General features: G+C 48.6%; 1 protein-coding gene across 1 annotated transcript in view; it reads left to right on the top strand.

The window, feature by feature from the left end:
• The window catches only part of LOC124010647 (collagen alpha-1(XXIII) chain-like), a 485745-nt gene that overhangs the window by 215455 nt on the left and 250556 nt on the right, over window positions 1-19734 (top strand). Inside the window, exons 8-9 of the mRNA XM_046323317.1 lie at window positions 9672-9698; window positions 15109-15135. Of these exons, the coding sequence (XP_046179273.1) occupies window positions 9672-9698; window positions 15109-15135 (54 nt within the window). The remainder of the gene's footprint in view (window positions 1-9671; window positions 9699-15108; window positions 15136-19734) is intronic.

Raw genomic sequence — 19734 nt, 5'->3', positions numbered from 1 at the left:
AGAGAGACAGAGAGAGAGAGAGAGAGAGAGAGAGAGAGAGAGAGAGAGAGAGAGAGAGAGAGAGAGAGAGAGAGAGAGAGAGAGAGAGAGAGAGAGAGAGAAACGGAGATGAACAGAGAGAGGGACAGAGAGAGAGAGAGAGAGACAGAGAGAGAGACAGAGAGAGAGACAGAGACAGAGACAGACAGAGAGAGAGAGAGAGAGAGAGAGAGAGAGAGAGAGAGAGAGAGAGAGAGAGAGAGAGAGAGAGAGAGAGAGAGAGAGAGAGAGAGAGAGAGAGAGGGAGATATTGTATGCCTTTCAACAGAGGCTCTTTAAAAAGTCATTACGACAGGGCCCCTTGCTCAGTCTCATCTGCTAAGAGACGACCCATTTATCCACTGAAACATAAACCACTTACAGGGGACTGAGAGCTGTTTCAATAGCACTCCATCCAAACATCATTAATCTGTTGTTTCTTGTTAAAGAAGACGTCAAGCTGAGATTGTCCTACACATGCACAGCCACCAGAGCTCTGCTGTTAAAGCCAACTAGGTGTGACACAATCCTTGTTCCAGTGTTTTTACTGAAGGGCCATCTCAGATGAGGAGGGACAGGACAGATGAGGAGGAATAGGACAGATGAGGATGGACAGGACAGATGAGGAGGAATAGGACAGATGAGGATGGACAGGACTGAGGAGGAGGGAAAGGACGAAGGGATATGAGTGGAGGAATGAATGAATGAAGAGAAATGGAGTAATTGAGGAAAATAATATTTTAATGATTTGTAAAAAAGGAGGGAGAGGAGAGAGAGAACGATAGGAAGAATAAGGAGAAGTAGAGCGAGGACATTGGAGACCCACACAGCTTTTTGCCCTGAATCTACCATCTCCCCCAATATCCCTTATCTACCTCCCTCCTTCCCACCCACCCACCCACCCTCTCTCTCTCCTGTTATCCCCTCACTCTATGCCCTTCTCCCCTCACCCTATCCCCTTCACTCTATACCCTTCTCCCCTCACTCTATACCCTTCTCCCCTCACTCTATCCCCCTTCTCCCCTCACCCTATACCCTTCTCCCCTCACTCTATCCCCCTTCTCCTCTCACTCTATACCCTTCTCCCCTCACTCTATCCCCCTTCTCCCCTCACCCTATACCCTTCTCCCTTCACTCTATACCCTTCTCCCCTCACTCTATCCCCCTTCTCCTCTCACTCTATACCCTTCTCCCTTCACTCTATACCCTTCTCCCCTCACTCTATACCCTTCTCCCCTCACTCTATACCCTTCTCCCCTCACTCTATCCCCCTTCTTCCCTCACCCTATACCCTTCTCCCCTCACTCTATCCCCCTTCTCCCTTCACTCTATACCCTTCTCCCCTCACTCTATCCCCCTTCTCCCTTCACTCTATACCCTTCTCCCCTCACTCTATCCCCCTTCTCCTCTCACTCTATACCCTTCTCCCCTCACTCTATACCCTTCTCCCCTCACTCTATACCCTTCTCCCCTCACTCTACCCCCCTTCTTCCCTCACTCTATACCTTTCTCCCCTCACCCTATCCCCTTCTCCCTTCACTCTATACCCTTATCTCCTCACTCTATCCCCCTTCTCCTCTCACCCTATCCCCTTCTCCCCTCACCCTATCCCCTTCTCCCCTCACCCTATCCCCTTCTCCCCACACTCTATCCCCCTTCTCCCTTCACTCTATACCCTTCTCCCCTCACTCTATCCCCCTTCTCCCCTCACCCTATCCCCTTCTCCCTCACCCTATCCCCCTTCTCCCCTCACCCTGTCCCCTTCTCCCCTCACCCTAGCCCCTTCTCCCCTCACCCTATCCCCTTCTCCCCTCACACTATCCCCCTTCTCCGCTCACCCTATCCCCTTCTCCCTCACCCTATCCCCTTCTCCCTTCACTCTATCCCCTTCTCCCTTCACTCTATCCCCCTCCTCCCCTCACCCTATCCCCTTCTCCCCTCACCCTATCCCCCTTCTCCCCTCACCCTATCCCCTTCTCCCCTCACCCTATCCCCTTCTCCCCTCACCCTATCCCCCTTCTCCCCTCACCCTATCCCCTTCTCCCCTCACCCTATCCCCTTCTCCCCTCACCCTATCCCCTTCTCCCCTCACCCTATCCCCTTCTCCCCTCACCCTATCCCCTTCTCCCCTCACCCTATCCCCCTTCTCCCCTCACCCTATCCCCTTCTCCCCTCACCCTATCCCCTTCTCCCCTCACCTTATCCCCCTTCTCCCCTCACCCTATCCCCTTCTCCCCTCACCCTATCCCCTTCTCCCCTCACCCTATCCCCTTCTCCCTTCACTCTATACCCTTCTCCCCTCACTCTATCCCCTTCTCCCCTCTCTCTAGCCCCCTTCTCCCCTCACTCTAGCCCCCTTCTCCCCTCACCCTATCCCCTTCTCCCCTCACTCTAGCCCCTTCTCCCCTCACTCTATCCCCTTCTCCCCTCACTCTATCCCCCTTCTCCCCTCACCCTATACCCTTCTCCCCTCACTCTATCCCCCTTCTCCCTTCACTCTATACCCTTCTGCCCTCCTCTATCTATCCCCCTTCTCCCCTCACCCTATCCCCTTCTCCCCTCACCCTATCCCCTTCTCCCCTCACTCTATCCCCTTCTCCCCTCACCCTATCCCCTTCTCCCCTCACTCTATCCCCTTCTCCCCTCACTCTATCCCCCTTCTCCCTTCACTCTATACCCTTCTGCCCTCACTCTATCCCCCTTCTCCCCTCACCCTATCCCCCTTCTCCCCTCACCCTATCCCCTTCTCCCCTCACCCTATACCCTTCTCCCCTCACTCTAGCCCCTTCTCCCCTCACCCTATCCCCTTCTCCCCTCACTCTAGCCCCCTTCTCCCCTCACTCTAGCCCCCTTCTCCCCTCACCCTATCCCCTTCTCCCCTCACTCTAGCCCCTTCTACCCTCACTCTATCCCCCTTCTCCCCTCACCCTATCTCCTTCTCCCCTCACTCTATCCCCCTTCTCCCCTCACCCTATCTCTTTCTCCCCTCACTCTATCCCCCTTCTCCCCTCACCCTATTTCCTTCTCCCCTCACTCTATCCCCCTTCTCCCTATCTCCTTCTCCCCTCACTCTATCCCCCTTCTCCCCTCACTCTATGTTGATGTTTAGGCCAAGGTATGTATAGTTTTTGCTCTAAAGCAACAATTTGTATTTGTATTTGAATTTGTATTTGTGGTTCTGGCAACTGGACCTTTTTTGGAACACCATTATTTTTGTCTTACTAAGATTTACTGTCAGGGCCCAGGACTGACAGAATCTTTGCAGAAGATCTAGGTGCTTCTGTAGGCCCTCCTTAGTTGGGGACAGAAGCACCAGATCTTCAGCAAACAGTAGACTGTAACGGTCGTTATTGAAATGTGAACCAGCAAAAAAAACAATAAACAATACAACGAACAAAAAGCTTCTTTGTGCAAAAATACATGCAACCAAACAAAGACAAGATCCCACAACTGAAGGTGGGAAAAAGGGCTGCCTAAGTATGATCCCAACCCCCTACCGTCACTGGAGGCTCCGGACTGGGGACCATTTCTGGAGGCTCCAGACTGGGGACCGTCGCTGGAGGCTCCGGACTGGGGACCGTAGCTTCAGGCTCAGGACTGGGAACCATCAATGCAGGCTCCTTGCCATGGATCGTCACGACAGGCACCAGGCCATGGATTATAACTAGAGGCTCCGGGCCATGGATCATCACTGGAGAGTCCGGGCCATGGATCATCACTGGAGGCTTCGTGCCATGGATCATCTCTGGAGGCTTCGGACCATGGATCATCACTGGAGGCTTCGTACGTGGAGCCGGAACAAGTCTCACCGGACTGAGGAGACGTACTGGAAGCCTGGTGCGGGGAGCTGCCACAACACTTGCTGGCTGGATACCCACTCCAGCTCGGTGAGTGTGGAGAGCTGGCACGGGATGCATTGGGCTATGAAGGCTCACTGGAGGCATAGTGCGTAGAGCCGGCGCAGGATATGCTGGGCCGTGGAGGTGCACTGGAGGTCTGGAGCGCAGAGCTGGCACAATGCGTCCTGGCTGAATCCCCTCTGTAGCACGGCAAGTGTGGGGAGCTGGATAGGCTGCGCTGGTCTGTGCTGGCGAACTGGGGATACCGTGCATAGAAATGGCGCAGGATATCCTGGAACGAAGAGACGCACCGGAGGCCAGGAGCGCTGAGCCGGCACAATCCGTCCTGGCTGAATGCCCACTCTAGCACGGCAACTGCGGGGAGCTTGCACCGAGCGCACCGGGCTGTGGATGCACACTGAAGGCATGGTGCGCAGAACCGGATACTCGCTCTCCACGGTAAGCACGGGGAGTTGGCTCAGGTCTGAACCCTGACTCTACCAATCTCCCCATGTGCTCCCCCCAAAAATGTTTTGGGGCTGCCTTGTGCTTCGTTGAGCTAACTCCTCGTATCGTCGCCATACCCCTTTCACTGCCTCTATCTCCTCATTCGGACGGCGATACTCCCTGGCCATGTCCAGGGTCCTGCTCCCTCCAGGATTTCCTCCCAGGTCCAGTCCTCCTGACCACGCTGCTTGGTCTGTTGGTCGTGGGATCTTCTGTAACGTTCGTTGTTAAGGGTAGACCAAGGTGCAGCGTGATTTGAGTTCATCATATTTTATTGAAATGTGAAGCAGCAAAAAAAACAATAAACAATACAACGAATGAAAAGCTTCTTTGTGCAAAAATACATGCAACCAAACAAAGACAAGATCCCACAACTGAAGGTGGGAAAAAGGGCTGCCTAAGTATGATCCCCAATCAGAGACAACGATAGACAGCTGCCTCTGATTGGGAACCATACTAGGCCAACAAAGAAAAAGAAAACATAGATATACAAAAACTAGAGTATCCACCCTAGTCACAACCTGACCTAACCAAAATATAGAGAATAATCGGGGATCTCTAAGGTCAGGGCGTGACAAGACATTTGACTTCTGATTCTAGTAGGGTGAGGCCGAGTGCTGCAGACTCTTCTAGTGCCCTTGCCAATTAAAATGATATATATGTTGAAGAGGGTGGGGCTTAAGCTGCATCCCTGTCTCACCCCATGGCCCTGGGGAAAGAAATGTGTGTTTTTTGACAATTTAAATGTATACATGGATTCATAATGTTATGTTTTTCTCCCAACACCACTTTCCATCAATTTGTATAGCAGACCCTCGTGCCAAATTGAGTCAAAAGCTTTTGAAAAAATCAACAACGCACGAGAAGGCTTTGCCTTTGTTTTGGTTTGTTTGTTTGTCAATTATGGTTTGGAGGGTGAATACATGGTCTGTCATATGGTAATTTGGTAAAAAGCCAATTTGACATTTGCCCAGTACATTGTTTTCACTGAGGAAATGTACGAGTCTGCTGTTAATGATAATGCAGAGGATTTTCCCAAAGTTGCTGTTGACCCATATCCCACGGTAGTTATTGGGGTCAAATTTGTCTCCACTTTTGTGGATAGGGGTGATCAATCCCTAGTTCCAAATATTCGGGAAGATGCCAAAGCTAAGGATGATGTCAAAGAGTGTAAGTATAGCCAAATGAAATTTGTGGTCTGTATATTTGATAATTTCATTGAGGATACCATCAACACTACAGGCCTTTTTGGGTTGGAGGGTTTGCGTTTTGTCCTGTAGTTCATCCAATGTAATTGGAGAATTCAGTGGGTTCTGGTAGTCGTTAATACTTGATTCTAAGATTTGTATTTGATCATGTTTTTGTTTTTTGTTCTTTGTTATAGGGCCAAAAAGATTGGAGAAGTGGTTTATCCATACATCTCAGTTTTAGATAGATAACTCTTCGTGTTGTTGTTTGTTTAGTGTTTTCCAATTTTCCCAGAAGAGGTTAGATTCTACGGATTCTTCAATTACATTGAGCTGATTTCTGAAGTTCTGTTCCTTCTTTTTCTGTAGGGTGTTTTTGTATTGTTTTAGTGATTCACCATAGTGAAGGCGTAGGCTCAGGTTTTCCGGATCTCTAAGTTTTTGGTTGGACAGGTTTCTCAATTTCTTTCTTAGGTTTTGCATTCTTCATCAAACCATTTGTCATTGTTGTTCATTTTCTTCAGTTTTCGGTTTGACATGTTTAGATTTGATAGGGAAGCTGAGAGGTCAAATACAGTTTAGGTGTTCTACTGCCAAGTTTACACCTTCACTATTACAGTGAAATGTTTTATCCAGGAAGTTGTCTTAAAGGGATTGAATTTGTTGTCGCCTAATTATTTGTTGGTAGGTTTCCAAACAACATTCCTTCCATCTATAACATTTCTTAATATTATTCAGTTCCTTTGGCTTTGATGCCTCATGATTGAGTACTGCTCTGTTCAAGTAGACTGGGATTTTGCTGTCATCTGATAGGGGTGTCAGTGGACTGACTGTGAACGCTCTGAGAGACACTGGGTTGAGGTCAGTGATAAAGTAATCTACAGTACTACTGCCAAGAGATGAGTTATAGGTGTACCTACCAAAGGAGTCCCCTCGAAGCCGACCATTGACTATGTACATACCCAGCGTGCGACAGAGCTGCAGGAGTTGTGACCCGTTTTTGTTGGTTATGTTGTCGTGGTTGTGCCTAGGGGGGCATATGGGGGAGGGAATGCTGTCACCTCCAGGTAGGTGTTTGTCACCCTGTGTGCTGTGGGTGTCAGGTTCTTGTCCAGTTCTGGCATTTAGGTCGCCACTGACTAGTACATGGTTGACTTGGGGAGGTGTTGATTGGTTGGGGTGCGGGTGTGGATGTGGATGTGGCTGGTGGTGCTGTGGTCTGCATGTAGGGTGGGTGGGATCCCGCAGGTCTGGGAGAGTGTCTCGCTAGTCTGGGCGGGGTGTCTGTTGATGATCTGTTGCTCCTGTGTGAGGTGTTGGGGCTGTGGTTGAGGGCGATGTCCGTTAGGGTCTTGGCTAAGGTTTGCACTGCTGCCTTGTATAACACTTGCGTTTACCCGCTTCATGGTAGGGGTGGAGAAAATCACTTGTGCATTGGGGAAAGTAGAAGAAGCTTTTTCAATCACTCCCTTGAGTGCTGTGGCCACCCTTTCTTGCTGTGTTCTCAGGTCATTTGTGCCTGTGTGTATTATTATGGGGCTCACGAGTGGCGCAGGGGTCTAAGGCACTGCATTACAGTGCTAAAGGCGTCAGTAAACACCCTGGTTTGATTCCAGGCTGTGTCACAACCGGACGTAATTGATAGTCCCATAGTGCGGCGCACAATTGGCCCAGTGTCGTCCAGGTTATGGTTTGGCCCAGTGTCGTCCAGGTTATGGTTTGGCCCAGTGTCGTCCAGGTTATGGTTTGGCCCAGTGTCGTCCAGGTTATGGTTTGGCCCAGTGTCGTCCAGGTTATGGTTTGGCCCAGTGTCGTCCAGGTTATGGTTTGGCCCAGTGTCGTCCAGGTTATGGTTTGGCCCAGTGTCGTCCAGGTTATGGTTTGGCCCAGTGTCGTCCAGGTTATGGTTAGGCCGGGGTAGACCGTCACTGTAAATAAGATTTTTTTCTTAACTGACTTGCCTGGTTAAATTGAGGTTTAACAAACAAACAAACAAAGGTTTACATTCGCTGACTCAGAGTCCTTTTTGTCTAATATTTTGAGTTTCCATCCATCGTAAACACCCCCTCTTAACAGAGGGTTAGCGTGTTAAAATAGCACTGCCCTATGCCAGGGGATGGTCTGTGTTAAAATAGCACTGCTCCATGCCAGGGGATGGTCTGTGTTAAAATAGCACTGCTCCATGCCAGGGGATGGTCTGTGTTAAAATAGCACTGCTCCATGCCAGGGGATGGCCTGTGTTAAAATAGCACTGCTCCATGCCAGGGGATGGTCTATGTTAAAATAGCACTGCCCCATGCCAGGGGATGGTCTGTGTTAAAATAGCACTGCTCCATGCCAGGGGATGGTCTGTGTTAAAATAGCACTGCTCCATGCCAGGGGATGGTCTGTGTTAAAATAGCACTGCCCCATGCCAGGGGATGGTCTGTGTTAAAATAGCACTGCCCCATGCCAGGGGATGGTCTGTGTTAAAATAACACTGCTCCATGCCAGGGGATGGTCTGTGTTAAAATAGCACTGATCCATGCCAGGGGATGGTCTGTGTTAAAATAGCACTGATCCATGCCAGGGGATGGTCTGTGTGGAAGATTAAGTTGCTTATGTTCACATTTTTATTAAAGTCAGCAAAGAGTGTTTCTTGATTTTCCATAAGGAACTTATTTTTGTACTCTTTTGGTGCCTTCTCATTTTTAACATCTAGAGGAAACTGTATTGTAATGACCTCTGAACAGAGGGAGGGGGCTTCAAAGGCCTCTGCCTTTGGGTGGGGGAGGCTGTGAAACTCTCCTGCCATTGTTGGGCTCAATGGATTTATTTTCTTTATTTTTTATTTCACCTTTATTTAACCAGGTAGGCTAGTTGAGAACAAGTTGACACCTCTCATCTCTCACTTCACACCTCTCACCTCTCACCTCTCACCTCTCACTTCACACCTCAGTGGTAATTGAGGTTGCAGTCAGGTATGTTCTGACCAAGCAAGCTTGGTAGCCTTAATTTAACATTCAGTCCTTATAAAGTAAAATATATCATTGTAATGTATTTTTCGTCTTGGCTTCTCTCTACCTTTTTCTAACACACACACACACACACACACACACACACACACACACACACACACACACACACACACACACACACACACACACACACACACACACACACACACACACACACACACACACACACACACACACACACACACACACACACACACACACACACACACACACACACACACAGTGAGGAGCCCAGCTCAGCCTGTCAACCTGGAGGACATTACTAACAGATGTCCCTTACAGCTCTCCAGTGCGGTCACAGTTGTTTTCTCCAGTACGGTCCGTCACAGTGGGTTTGTGGTCATAGTTCGGTCATGAGCCACGTTCACTGTCACAGTGCCACTTGTCATCCGATTGTTCAGTGTGACTGAGAGATGGGTGAGAGGATGGCCCGTAGTGAGGATTAGCTCATCTATGAGTCCACTATCCATAGGGGACCTACTCAATCAGTCAACCAGTCAACCAGTCAAATCCTCCCCTAACACACTAAGCATGACCACATAGCATTAGCTCAGTCAGAGCAGAGAATCAGTGTGCTGAGGCTGCCAACCCCTATGTTTCCATTTAGCCATAATAGCTAATGGTCTCCATACTGAACAACATAGTTCTATTTCATTACATGAAAAGTCTTTCTCTGAGGGAGAGATGGAAGAATGGACGTCTTGCACTGAATTTGATCTCTCATTACCTCAGAAACCTCTTGACAGGACTCCCGGAGGTTTTTTACATTGGCAAACGTTAGCGAAGGTTGCTAAATGTTAGCGTAGCCCTTGGGTCGTTCTAATACTTGCTCACATTCAGAGACTGAACTATTAACCTATTCCCTGTGACTTACGGCGAGGGGGATGTCTGTAAGTGACATGGCTATTGGGCAATATAATCACCTTGAGGGATTCTGTTTTATCGAAAGCCATCCACTAGCTGCTAGTAGTGAATCAAGGAGATATGAACATTAGGGTTGGAGTTAGATCACCCCAGAGTCGTCTTGATTACACACAGATCAGAGGCGGTTTATAATAACTGATATATCCTGTCTGACCATTATATCTCTCCTCTTCCTCCAGGGACCAGCGGGACCCAAGGGAGATAAGGTATGTTCAAATATAGAATCTTACCTCTCTCCCAGCTGTACCATATTCATGCACACGGATGTATTGTGTAACTGTGAATACCGTCCTATGCACGCATTGTACACACTGACTGACAGTCGGACACACATGTTCTCAGACATCTTATATCTTACAACCCATACATTCCACGCATAATACACAAACACCCACACACAGTTTTTCACACCTCCCCTATCCAACAGGCTATAGATTACCTGACCTATATGAACAGAGATCTTATATGAGCAGTGTCACAGGTCTCTCACTGTAACAATGTGCGCTGAGAGGCGGGAAGCAAGCTCAGGGAGTGAGTGTTTTAATCAAATAACATGATACTAAACAAGAAACACTAACAGCACACAGACATGGAACAGAAACAATGACGCCTGGGGGAGGAACCAAAGGGAGTGACAGATATAGGGAAGGTACATTTAACATTTACATTTAAGTCATTTAGCAGATGCTCTTATCCAGAGCGACTTACAAATTGGTGCATTCACCTTATGACATCCAGTGGAACAGTCACTTTACAATAGTGCATCTAAATCTTAAAGGGGGGGGGTGAGAGGGATTACTTATCCTATCCTAGGTGTTCCTTAAAGAGGTGGGGTTTCAGGTGTCTCCGGAAGGTGGTGATTGACTCCGCTGTCCTGGCGTCGTGAGGGAGTTTGTTCCACCATTGGGGGGCCAGAGCAGCGAACAGTTTTGACTGGGCTGAGCGGGAGCTGTACTTCCTCAGTGGTAGGGAGGCGAGCAGGCCAGAGGTGGATGAACGCAGTGCCCTTGTTTGGGTGTAGGGCCTGATCAGAGCCTGGAGGTACTGAGGTGCCGTTCCCCTCACAGCTCCGTAGGCAAGCACCATGGTCTTGTAGCGGATGCGAGCTTCAACTGGAAGCCAGTGGAGAGAGCGGAGGAGCGGGGTGACGTGAGAGAACTTGGGAAGGTTGAACACCAGACGGGCTGCAGCGTTCTGGATGAGTTGTAGGGGTTTAATGGCACAGGCAGGGAGCCCAGCCAACAGCGAGTTGCAGTAATCCAGACGGGAGATGACAAGTGCCTGGATTAGGACCTGTGCCGCTTCCTGTGTGAGGCAGGGTCGTACTCTGCGGATGTTGTAGAGCATGAACCTACAGGAACGGGCCACCGCCTTGATGTTAGTTGAGAACGACAGGGTGTTGTCCAGGATTACGCCAAGGTTCTTAGCGCTCTGGGAGGAGGACACAATGGAGTTGTCAACCGTGATGGCGAGATCATGGAACGGGCAGTCCTTCCCCGGGAGGAAGAGCAGCTCCGTCTTGCCGAGGTTCAGCTTGAGGTGGTGATCCGTCATCCACACTGATATGTCTGCCAGACATGCAGAGATGCGATTCGCCACCTGGTCATCAGAAGGGGGAAAGGAGAAGATTAATTGTGTGTCGTCTGCATAGCAATGATAGGAGAGACCATGTGAGGTTATGACAGAGCCAAGTGACTTGGTGTATAGCGAGAATAGGAGAGGGCCTAGAACAGAGCCCTGGGGGACACCAGTGGTGAGAGCGCGTGGTGAGGAGACAGATTCTCGCCACGCCACCTGGTAGGAGCGACCTGTCAGGTAGGGCGCAATCCAAGCGTGGGCCGCGCCGGAGATGCCCAACTCGGAGAGGGTGGAGAGGAGGATCTGATGGTTCACAGTATCGAAGGCAGCCAATAGATCTAGAAGGATGAGAGCAGAGGAGAGAGAGTTAGCTTTAGCAGTGCGGAGCGCCTCCGTGATACAGAGGAGAGCAGTCTCAGTTGAATGACTAGTCTTGAAACCTGACTGATTTGGATCAAGAAGGTCATTCAGAGAGAGATAGCGGGAGAGCTGGCCAAGGACGGCACGTTCAAGAGTTTTGGAGAGAAAAGAAAGAAGGGATACTGGTCTGTAGTTGTTGACATCGGAGGGATCGAGTGTAGGTTTTTTCAGAAGGGGTGCAACTCTCGCTCTCTTGAAGACGGAAGGGACATAGCCAGCGGTCAGGGATGAGTTGATGAGCGAGGTAAGGTAAGGGAGAAGGTCTCCGGAAATGGTCTGGAGAAGAGAGGAGGGGATAGGGTCAAGCGGGCAGGTTGTTGGGCGGCCGGCCGTCACAAGACGCGAGATTTCATCTGGAGAGAGAGGGGAGAAAGAGGTCAGAGCACAGGGTAGGGCAGTGTGAGCAGAACCAGCGGTGTCGTTTGACCTAGCAAACGAGGATCGGATGTCGTCGACCTTCTTTTCAAAATGGTTGACGAAGTCATCTGCAGAGAGGGAGGAGGGGGGAGGGGGAGGAGGATTCAGGAGGGAGGAGAAGGTGGCAAAGAGCTTCCTAGGGTTAGAGGCAGATGCTTGGAATTTAGAGTGGTAGAAAATGGCTTTAGCAGCAGAGACAGAGGAGGAAAATGTAGAGAGGAGGGAGTGAAAGGATGCCAGGTCCGCAGGGAGGCGAGTTTTCCTCCATTTCCGCTCGGCTGCCCGGAGCCCTGTTCTGTGAGCTCGCAATGAGTCATCGAGCCACGGAGCGGGAGGGGAGGACCGAGCCGGCCTAGAGGATAGGGGACATAGAGAGTCAAAGGATGCAGAGAGGGAGGAGAGGAGGGTTGAGGAGGCAGAATCAGGAGATAGGTTGGAGAAGGTTTGAGCAGAGGGAAGAGATGATAGGATGGAAGAGGAGAGAGTAGAGGGGGAGAGAGAGCGAAGGTTGGGACGGTGCGATTACCATCCGAATAGGGGCAGTGTGGGAGGTGTTGGATGAGAGCGAGAGGGAAAAGGATACAAGGTAGTGGTCGGAGACTTGGAGGGGGGAGTTGCAATGAGGTTAGTGGAAGAACAGCATCTAGTAAAGATGAGGTCGAGCGTATTGCCTGCCTTGTGAGTAGGGGGGGGGAAGGTGAGAGGGTGAGGTCAAAAGAGGAGAGGAGTGGAAAGAAGGAGGCAGAGAGGAATGAGTCAAAGGTAGACGTGGGGAGGTCGCCCAGAACTGTGAGAGGTGAGCCGTCCTCAGGAAAGGAGCTTATCAAGGCATCAAGCTCATTGATGAACTCTCCGAGGGAACCTGGAGGGCGATAAATGATAAGGATGTTAAGCTTGAAAGGGCTGGTAACTGTGACAGCATGGAATTCAAAGGAGGCGATAGACAGATGGGTAAGGGGAGAAAGAGAGAATGACCACTTGGGAGAGATGAGGATCCCGGTGCCACCACCCCGCTGACCAGAGGCTCTCGGGGTGTGCGAGAACACGTGGGCGGACGAAGAGAGAGCAGTAGGAGTAGCAGTGTTGTCTGTGGTGATCCATGTTTCCGTCAGTGCCAAGAAGTCGAGGGACTGGAGGGAGGCATAGGCTGAACAGGGATAGACAGACACATAGTTGACAGGCTACAGATGAGGCTACGCTAATGCAAAGGAGATTGGAATGACAAGTGGACTACACGTCTCAAATGTTCAGAAAGTTAAGCTTACGTAGCAAGAATCTTATTGACTAAAATGATTAAAATGATACAGTACTGCTGAAGTAGCCTAGCTGGCAGTGGGTGCGTTGTTGACACTACACTAATCAAGTCGTTCCGTTGAGTGTAATAGTTTCGACAGTGCTGCTATTCGGGGGCTAGCTGGCTAGCTAGCAGTGTTGATTACGTTACGTTGCGTTAAAAGAACGACAATAGCTGGCTAGCTAACCTAGAAAATCGCTCTAGACTACACAATTATCTTTGATAAAAAGACGGCTATGTAGCTAGCTATGTAGCTAGCTACGATCAAACAAATCAAACCGTTATACTGTAATGAAATTAAATGAAAATGTGATACTACCTGTGAATGCGACCGGGTTGTTGAGTTCTATTCAGAAGACGTTGGCTAGCTGTTGGCTAGCTGTTGGATAGCTAGCAGAGTCTCCTACGTTAAGGACGACAAATAGCTGGCTAGCTAACCTCGGTAAATTAAGATAATCACTCTAAGACTACACACTCTAAACTACACAATTATCTTGGAGGTAATCAGGGAAGTGATGGAGTCCAGGTGAGTCTGACGCGCAGGTGCGCGTAACGATGGGGACAGGTGTGCGCCATAACGAGCATCCTGGTGACCTAGAGGACGGAGAGGGAGCACACGTGACACTCACCTCAGGACTTTAACAGGTTTACAGTCCTGTATCTGTACTGTAGCGTAGTGCTGGTATCACATCCGTCTCTTCTCTATGATGGCCAGATGTTCTCACACACTCTGTCCAGCCCAAGATGTTAGAAACAGATGGCACTGTATAGACCTGTGTGACTCTAGCATTATGGAAGCTGTCAGGAATCGTGAAGGTTTATGAAACAAAAATCATGTGCAGCACAGAGGGAGACTAACACGTTCCTTCACAGCAACGTACCAATCTGCCCCATTCCAAAGAGAAGACCGTCACTAAATCCTTCAGCTTTATTTTTTATTTGACCTTTATTTCACCAGGTAGGCCAGTTGAGAACAAGTTGTCATTTACAACTGTGACCTGGCCAAGATAAAGCAAAGCAGTGTGACACAAACAACGACACAGAGTTACACATGGAATAAACAAACATACAGTCAATAATACAATAGAGAAGGTCTATCTATATACAGTGTGTGTAAATGAGGTAGAATAGGGGAATAAATAGAGCATAGTGGCGGAATTATTACAGTATGGCAAATTAATCACTGGGGTGATAGATGTGCAGAAGATGAGTGTGCAAGTAGAGATACTGGGGAGCAAAGGAGCAAAATAAATAACATAACAATATGGGGATGAGGTAGTTGGATGGGCTATTTACAGATGGGCTATGTATAGGTGCAGTGATCTGTGAGCTGCTCTGACAGCTATCTCTGTTCTTTTTCCAGCTGCCTCCTGGGCCCTGGTCAAAACATCAGCCAACTTAGACGTCGATCACTTTAAAGTGCCTATAGCTGAATTACAGCCATCAGCCTTATCCTCAGGAATGTCACTTGCCAAGTGATGTTTTATGGTGACCCCTATCCTCAGGGAGAGGTCACTCAGAAGCCGATACACAGGAGCAGCTGTGTTTTATTCCTGCTGATAATAAAAAATTGGGAATGACAGATGATGCTAAAGTTCTGTAAAATGGTCAGGTGTTCTGTAATCACCATAGAAGGCCCTGTTGAGAAAACAAAGCCCAAAATCCCGTCAGAGCATCAGCTACCCCCAGCGCATGTCCTCTCCTCTCCCAGCTCCCATCCTAGGAGTTGATTCAGAAATCCAGATTTCCTTGGTTCGGCAATGGTTTGGTTCCAAGTGGCTTTGGTTTGCACTGTCTAGCCTACTGTAGAATCACTACTAATTGTGTAATTGCACTGCTGTCAACTGTTCTAAATTTAGAGCTAAATGTGTGTTGATGGTTGTTCTCCTCTTGTGTGTCCTCTATAGGGTGACCAAGGAGATATTGGTCCCAGGGTAAGTCCCGCTCCCACTCTTTCATTCCCTCTCTCTCTCTCTCTTTCTATCTGACTATTGAAGTGAATTGTGTGGGTTATGTACACAGTTACATGAACAGTATACTGTATGTATGCACCTGACCTGAGGAGACTCGCTCAACAATTGCGTTTGTTCCAATAAAGGTTATGTTCTTCCCTAATCAGATTTAACTTCCCAAACGCTATCTGTCCTCCATCTCCATCTGTCTCTCCCCTCCCTCTTTCTCCCTCTCCCTGCCCCACCCGTTCTCCCTCTCCCTGCAGATTAGAGTAATGGTCAATCCATCCCAAATCAGAAATCAAAGGAGAGGGTGGAGGTTAGACTGAGGGTAGAAGGTAGACTGAGGGTAGAGGGTAGACTGGGGGTAGAGAGTAGACTGAGGGTAGAGAGTAGAGGGTAGACTGAGTGTAGAGGGTAGACTGAGCGTAGAGAGTAGAGGGAAGACTGAGGGTAGAGAGTAGAGGGTAGACTGAGGGTAGAGGGTAGACTGAGGGTAGAGGGTAGACTGGGGGTAGAGAGTAGACTGAGGGTAGAGAGTAGAGGGTAGACTGAGTGTAGAGGGTAGACTGAGCGTAGAGCGTAGAGGGAAGACTGAGGGTAGAGGGTATACTGGGGGTAGAGAGTAGAGGGTAGACTGAGGGTAGAGAGTAGAGGGTAGACTGAGGGTAAAGGGGAGACTGCAGGTCTGGGACAGGTAGCATGTCCGGAGAACAGGTCAGAAAAAAGAAAGAAAGAAAGAAAGAAAGAAAGAAAGAAAGAAAGAAAGAAAGAAAGAAAGAAAGAAAGAAAAAGAGAGAGAGGATTAGAGAGAGCATACTTAAATTCACACAGGACACCAGATAAGACAGGAGAAATAATCCAGATATAACAGACTGACCCTAGCCCCCGACACAAACTACTGCAGCATAAATACTGGAGGCTGAGACAGGAGGGGTCAGGAGACACTGTGGCCCCATCTGATGATACCCCTGGACAGGGCCAAACAGGCAGGATAAAACCCCACCCACTTTGCCAAAGCATAGCCCCCACACCACTAGAGGGATATCTTCAACCACCAACTTACAGCACATTTCAGACATGGAATGCAACACACTGTGCTTCTCTCTCTCTCTCTTTCTGCATCTGGACTATGCTGTTATTGTTGCCTTTTCATGATGTGACATCATCCATCCCTGTATTTAACATCTATTTACTTTATCCTACTTTACTCTACATCTACATCTTACTTTACATCTATCCTACTTTACTCAGTGCGGGTCCATACTTTGCTACCCTGGGCATATCTGGTCATGGCCTCAGTTATATTAACAGTTTACAGTACTGTATATTTTATCGCACTATGTTAAATGAGTTTACTCTGGGTCAGGTCACAGGTTATGGATAAACATTGTCTCCTACCTACAATTGGAATGAATGCTTCTCTCTATACTCAGCTACTGCTCTTTCTGTCACTGCCTACTTTGAGATAGGAACTAGGGTGCCATTGGGCAACCGCTGTCTCTCATTCACCTCTCTCTCTAAGACCACACACTGGTGTGTGTGAATGAAGGAGATATCGCTATTACATGTCAACAGGACAAACACAGTGGCATTTAGACAGTGCTGCTTTGCAAGGACGATATTTACTACGAGGTCAGAAACATTGAAGACATTCCTAACGTTGGTTTCCCAGCCTCTCAGCCTATCCTGCCAGAACTAGAGGTAATTGTCTGTGTGGTAATGAATCCCTTTGGCATCCTGCATTAGCTATTCCTCCAAAGGATAAATATTGTACTTGGATGCGGTGCCTCTAGCTGCGATCTGCCTGGGTAACTTTAGAGCTGAGCCGCAGAGGCCCGCTTAGAAACACAAGTTTGTCCCAAACAAAAGCATCTCACTGCCGCTTTGCGCCATACTGGGTGGTGATAAATCATGTGGCAAGTGCAAGCCAATTAGAGGGAAGGGAGGATTTATCAAGATGGATGACATCACACATCACTCTGAACAGCTCGATCCTGAATGAGTGTTAAGTGGTATTCTAACTGTACATATCAGCTACTGTCTTGACCTTTGTTTTCTGTTTTAAAAGGACTTGATCATGGAATGAAGGAGACAGTAGGTCTGCACCATAGTGGACTCATCTTTGTATCATGGGCCCATTCCCCCCACCCCACCCCCCAGCTCTGTCATTACTGGGTTCTGCTGCCAACAGAGTAACTGATACAATCTGTCCCTGTGCTCCTGTGCTCTCTGTCCTCATACTTCTGCCCCCTTGGAGAGGAAGAGAGGAGACACACACAACAGGAAGTAGTCATGCATCACTGTCAGTGGGACTTCCTGTCGATCTGTCATCATTAGTGCCAGTGTTGGCCCTTGAGTGAGCTCAGATCACACACACAGGATGGCACGGACATTAAAATATAGTTAATAATTCACCACTCTACCACTGAAAAATGGGGAAATGGTTCAGCTTTGACTCTAGGGTGAACAAGTCACCTTTCATGAAGACAACAAACGTTGTACTTTAAAAGCCTCTCCATCTTTAAGACAAGACTTTTGAATGTTGCATCCTAACAGACCGTGCTGCAAGACAAGCCAATGGTGAGGTTTTATCCCAAGCCTTCCTCTCTCTTTCCCTCAGTTGAATCAGGGCATGGTGGGGTTTTATCCCAAGCCTTCCTCTCTCTTTCCCTCAGTTGAATCAGGGCATGGTGGGGTTTTATCCCAAGCCAAGCTTTCATCTTTCTTTCCCTCAATGGTAGAACCAGGGCATGGTGAGGTTTTATCCCAAACCAAGCTTTCCTCTCTCTTTCCCTCAGTGGTAGAACCACGGCACCGCAGCCCGCTAACAGAAACCTCATGACCAGACTGGCATATCTCTCTTGCGCTCTTTCTCGCTCTCCCTCGCTCACTCTCTCTCTCTTTCTCTCTTTTTCCCTTTCTCTGTTCATCTCCCTTTCTCTCTCTCCCTCTTTCTCTCTCTCTTTCTCCCCCTCTCGCTCTTTGTTCATCTCCCTCTCTCTCTCTCCCTCTCTACTTTTCTCCCTCTCCCACCACCTCTCTTTCATCCCTCTCTCCCATCCATATGTTTTGTGAGGGAGGGAAGTCAACCGTAACTGGTCTAAGGTATGAGACACCGTGTTCTGTTCAGCTCGTGAGGATGTTCTGTTCAGCTCGTGAGGAAATTATCACAATTACTGTCTGTTGGGCTTGACCAAACACAGCTTCCAACCAGAGCCTCCAAACACAGCCTCCTTTGTTCCACATTGTTTTAGAGAAAAAGCGAGAGAGGTGGTGTATTTAAAGAGACAATATTATGAAGAAAGTGACATATACATTCGTACATTCGATTTTGCTATTTCAGCCACACCCATTGCTAACAGGTGTATAAAATCGAGCACATGTCAACTGTAAGTGTTGTTATTGTGAAGTGGAAAGGTTGAGGAGCAACAACGACTCAGCCGTAAAGTGGTAGGCCACACAAGCTCACAGAACGGGACTGCCAAGTGCTGAAGCGCGTAGTGCGTAAACATCGTCTGTCCTCGGTTGCAACACTCACTACAGAGTTCCAAACTGCCTCTGGAAGCAATGTCAGCACAATAACTGAGCTTCATGAAATGGGTTTCCATGGACGAGCAGAGGCACACAAGCCTAAGATCACTATGTGCAATGCCAAGCGTCGGCTGGAATGGTGTAAAGCTTGCCGCCATTGGACTCTGGAGCAGTGAAAACCCGTTCTCTGGAGTGATTAATAACGCTCCACCATCTGGCAGTCTGACGGACGAATCTGGGTTTGGCGTATGCCAGGAGAACGCTACCTGCCGAATGCATAGTGCCAACTTTAAGTTTGGTGGAGAAGGAATAATGGTCTGGGGCTGATTCTGTGCTTCCAACTTTGTGGCAACAGTTTGGGGAAGCCCTTTCCGGGTTTCAGCATGACAATGCCCCCGTGCACAAAGCGAGGTCCATACAATTTCTTTTTGTAGAGATCGGTGTGGAAGAACTTGACTGGCCTGTACACAGTCCTGACCTCAACCCCATCGAACACCTGTGGGATGAATTGGAACGCTGACTGCGAGCCAGGCCTAATTGCCCAACATCAGTGACCAACCTCGCAAATGCTCTTGTGGCTGATTGGAAGCAAGTCCTGGCAGCAATCTTCCAACATTTAGTGGAAAGCCTTCCCAGAAGAGTGGAGGCTGTTATAGCAGCAAAGGGGGCAAGAACTCCATAGCAATGCCCATGATTTTGAAATGAGATGTTCGACAAGCAGGTGTCCACATACCTTTGGTCATGTAGTGTAGGTACAGGGCGGCAGCTTAGCCTAGTGGTTAGAGCGTTGGACTAGTAACCAGAAGGTTGCGAGTTCAAACCCCAGAGCTGACAAGGTAGAAATCTGGCGTTCTGCCCCTGAACAGGCAGTTAACCCACTGTTCCCAGGCCGTCATTGAAAATAAGAATGTGATCTTAACTGACTTGCCTGGTTAAATAAAGGTTTAAAAAAAAAAATATATATATATATATATATATATATAAAATTAAATTAAAAAAACAAAAAAAACAGACTGGGTCACATAAAGATAAGGTTTTCCTGGACAG

Source organism: Oncorhynchus gorbuscha, linkage group LG23 (assembly GCF_021184085.1).
Source record: "Oncorhynchus gorbuscha isolate QuinsamMale2020 ecotype Even-year linkage group LG23, OgorEven_v1.0, whole genome shotgun sequence".
Taxonomy (NCBI): Eukaryota; Metazoa; Chordata; class Actinopteri; order Salmoniformes; family Salmonidae; genus Oncorhynchus; species Oncorhynchus gorbuscha.
The sequence above is the reverse complement of the archived record's forward strand: the minus strand, read 5'-3'. Positions and strand labels throughout refer to the sequence as shown.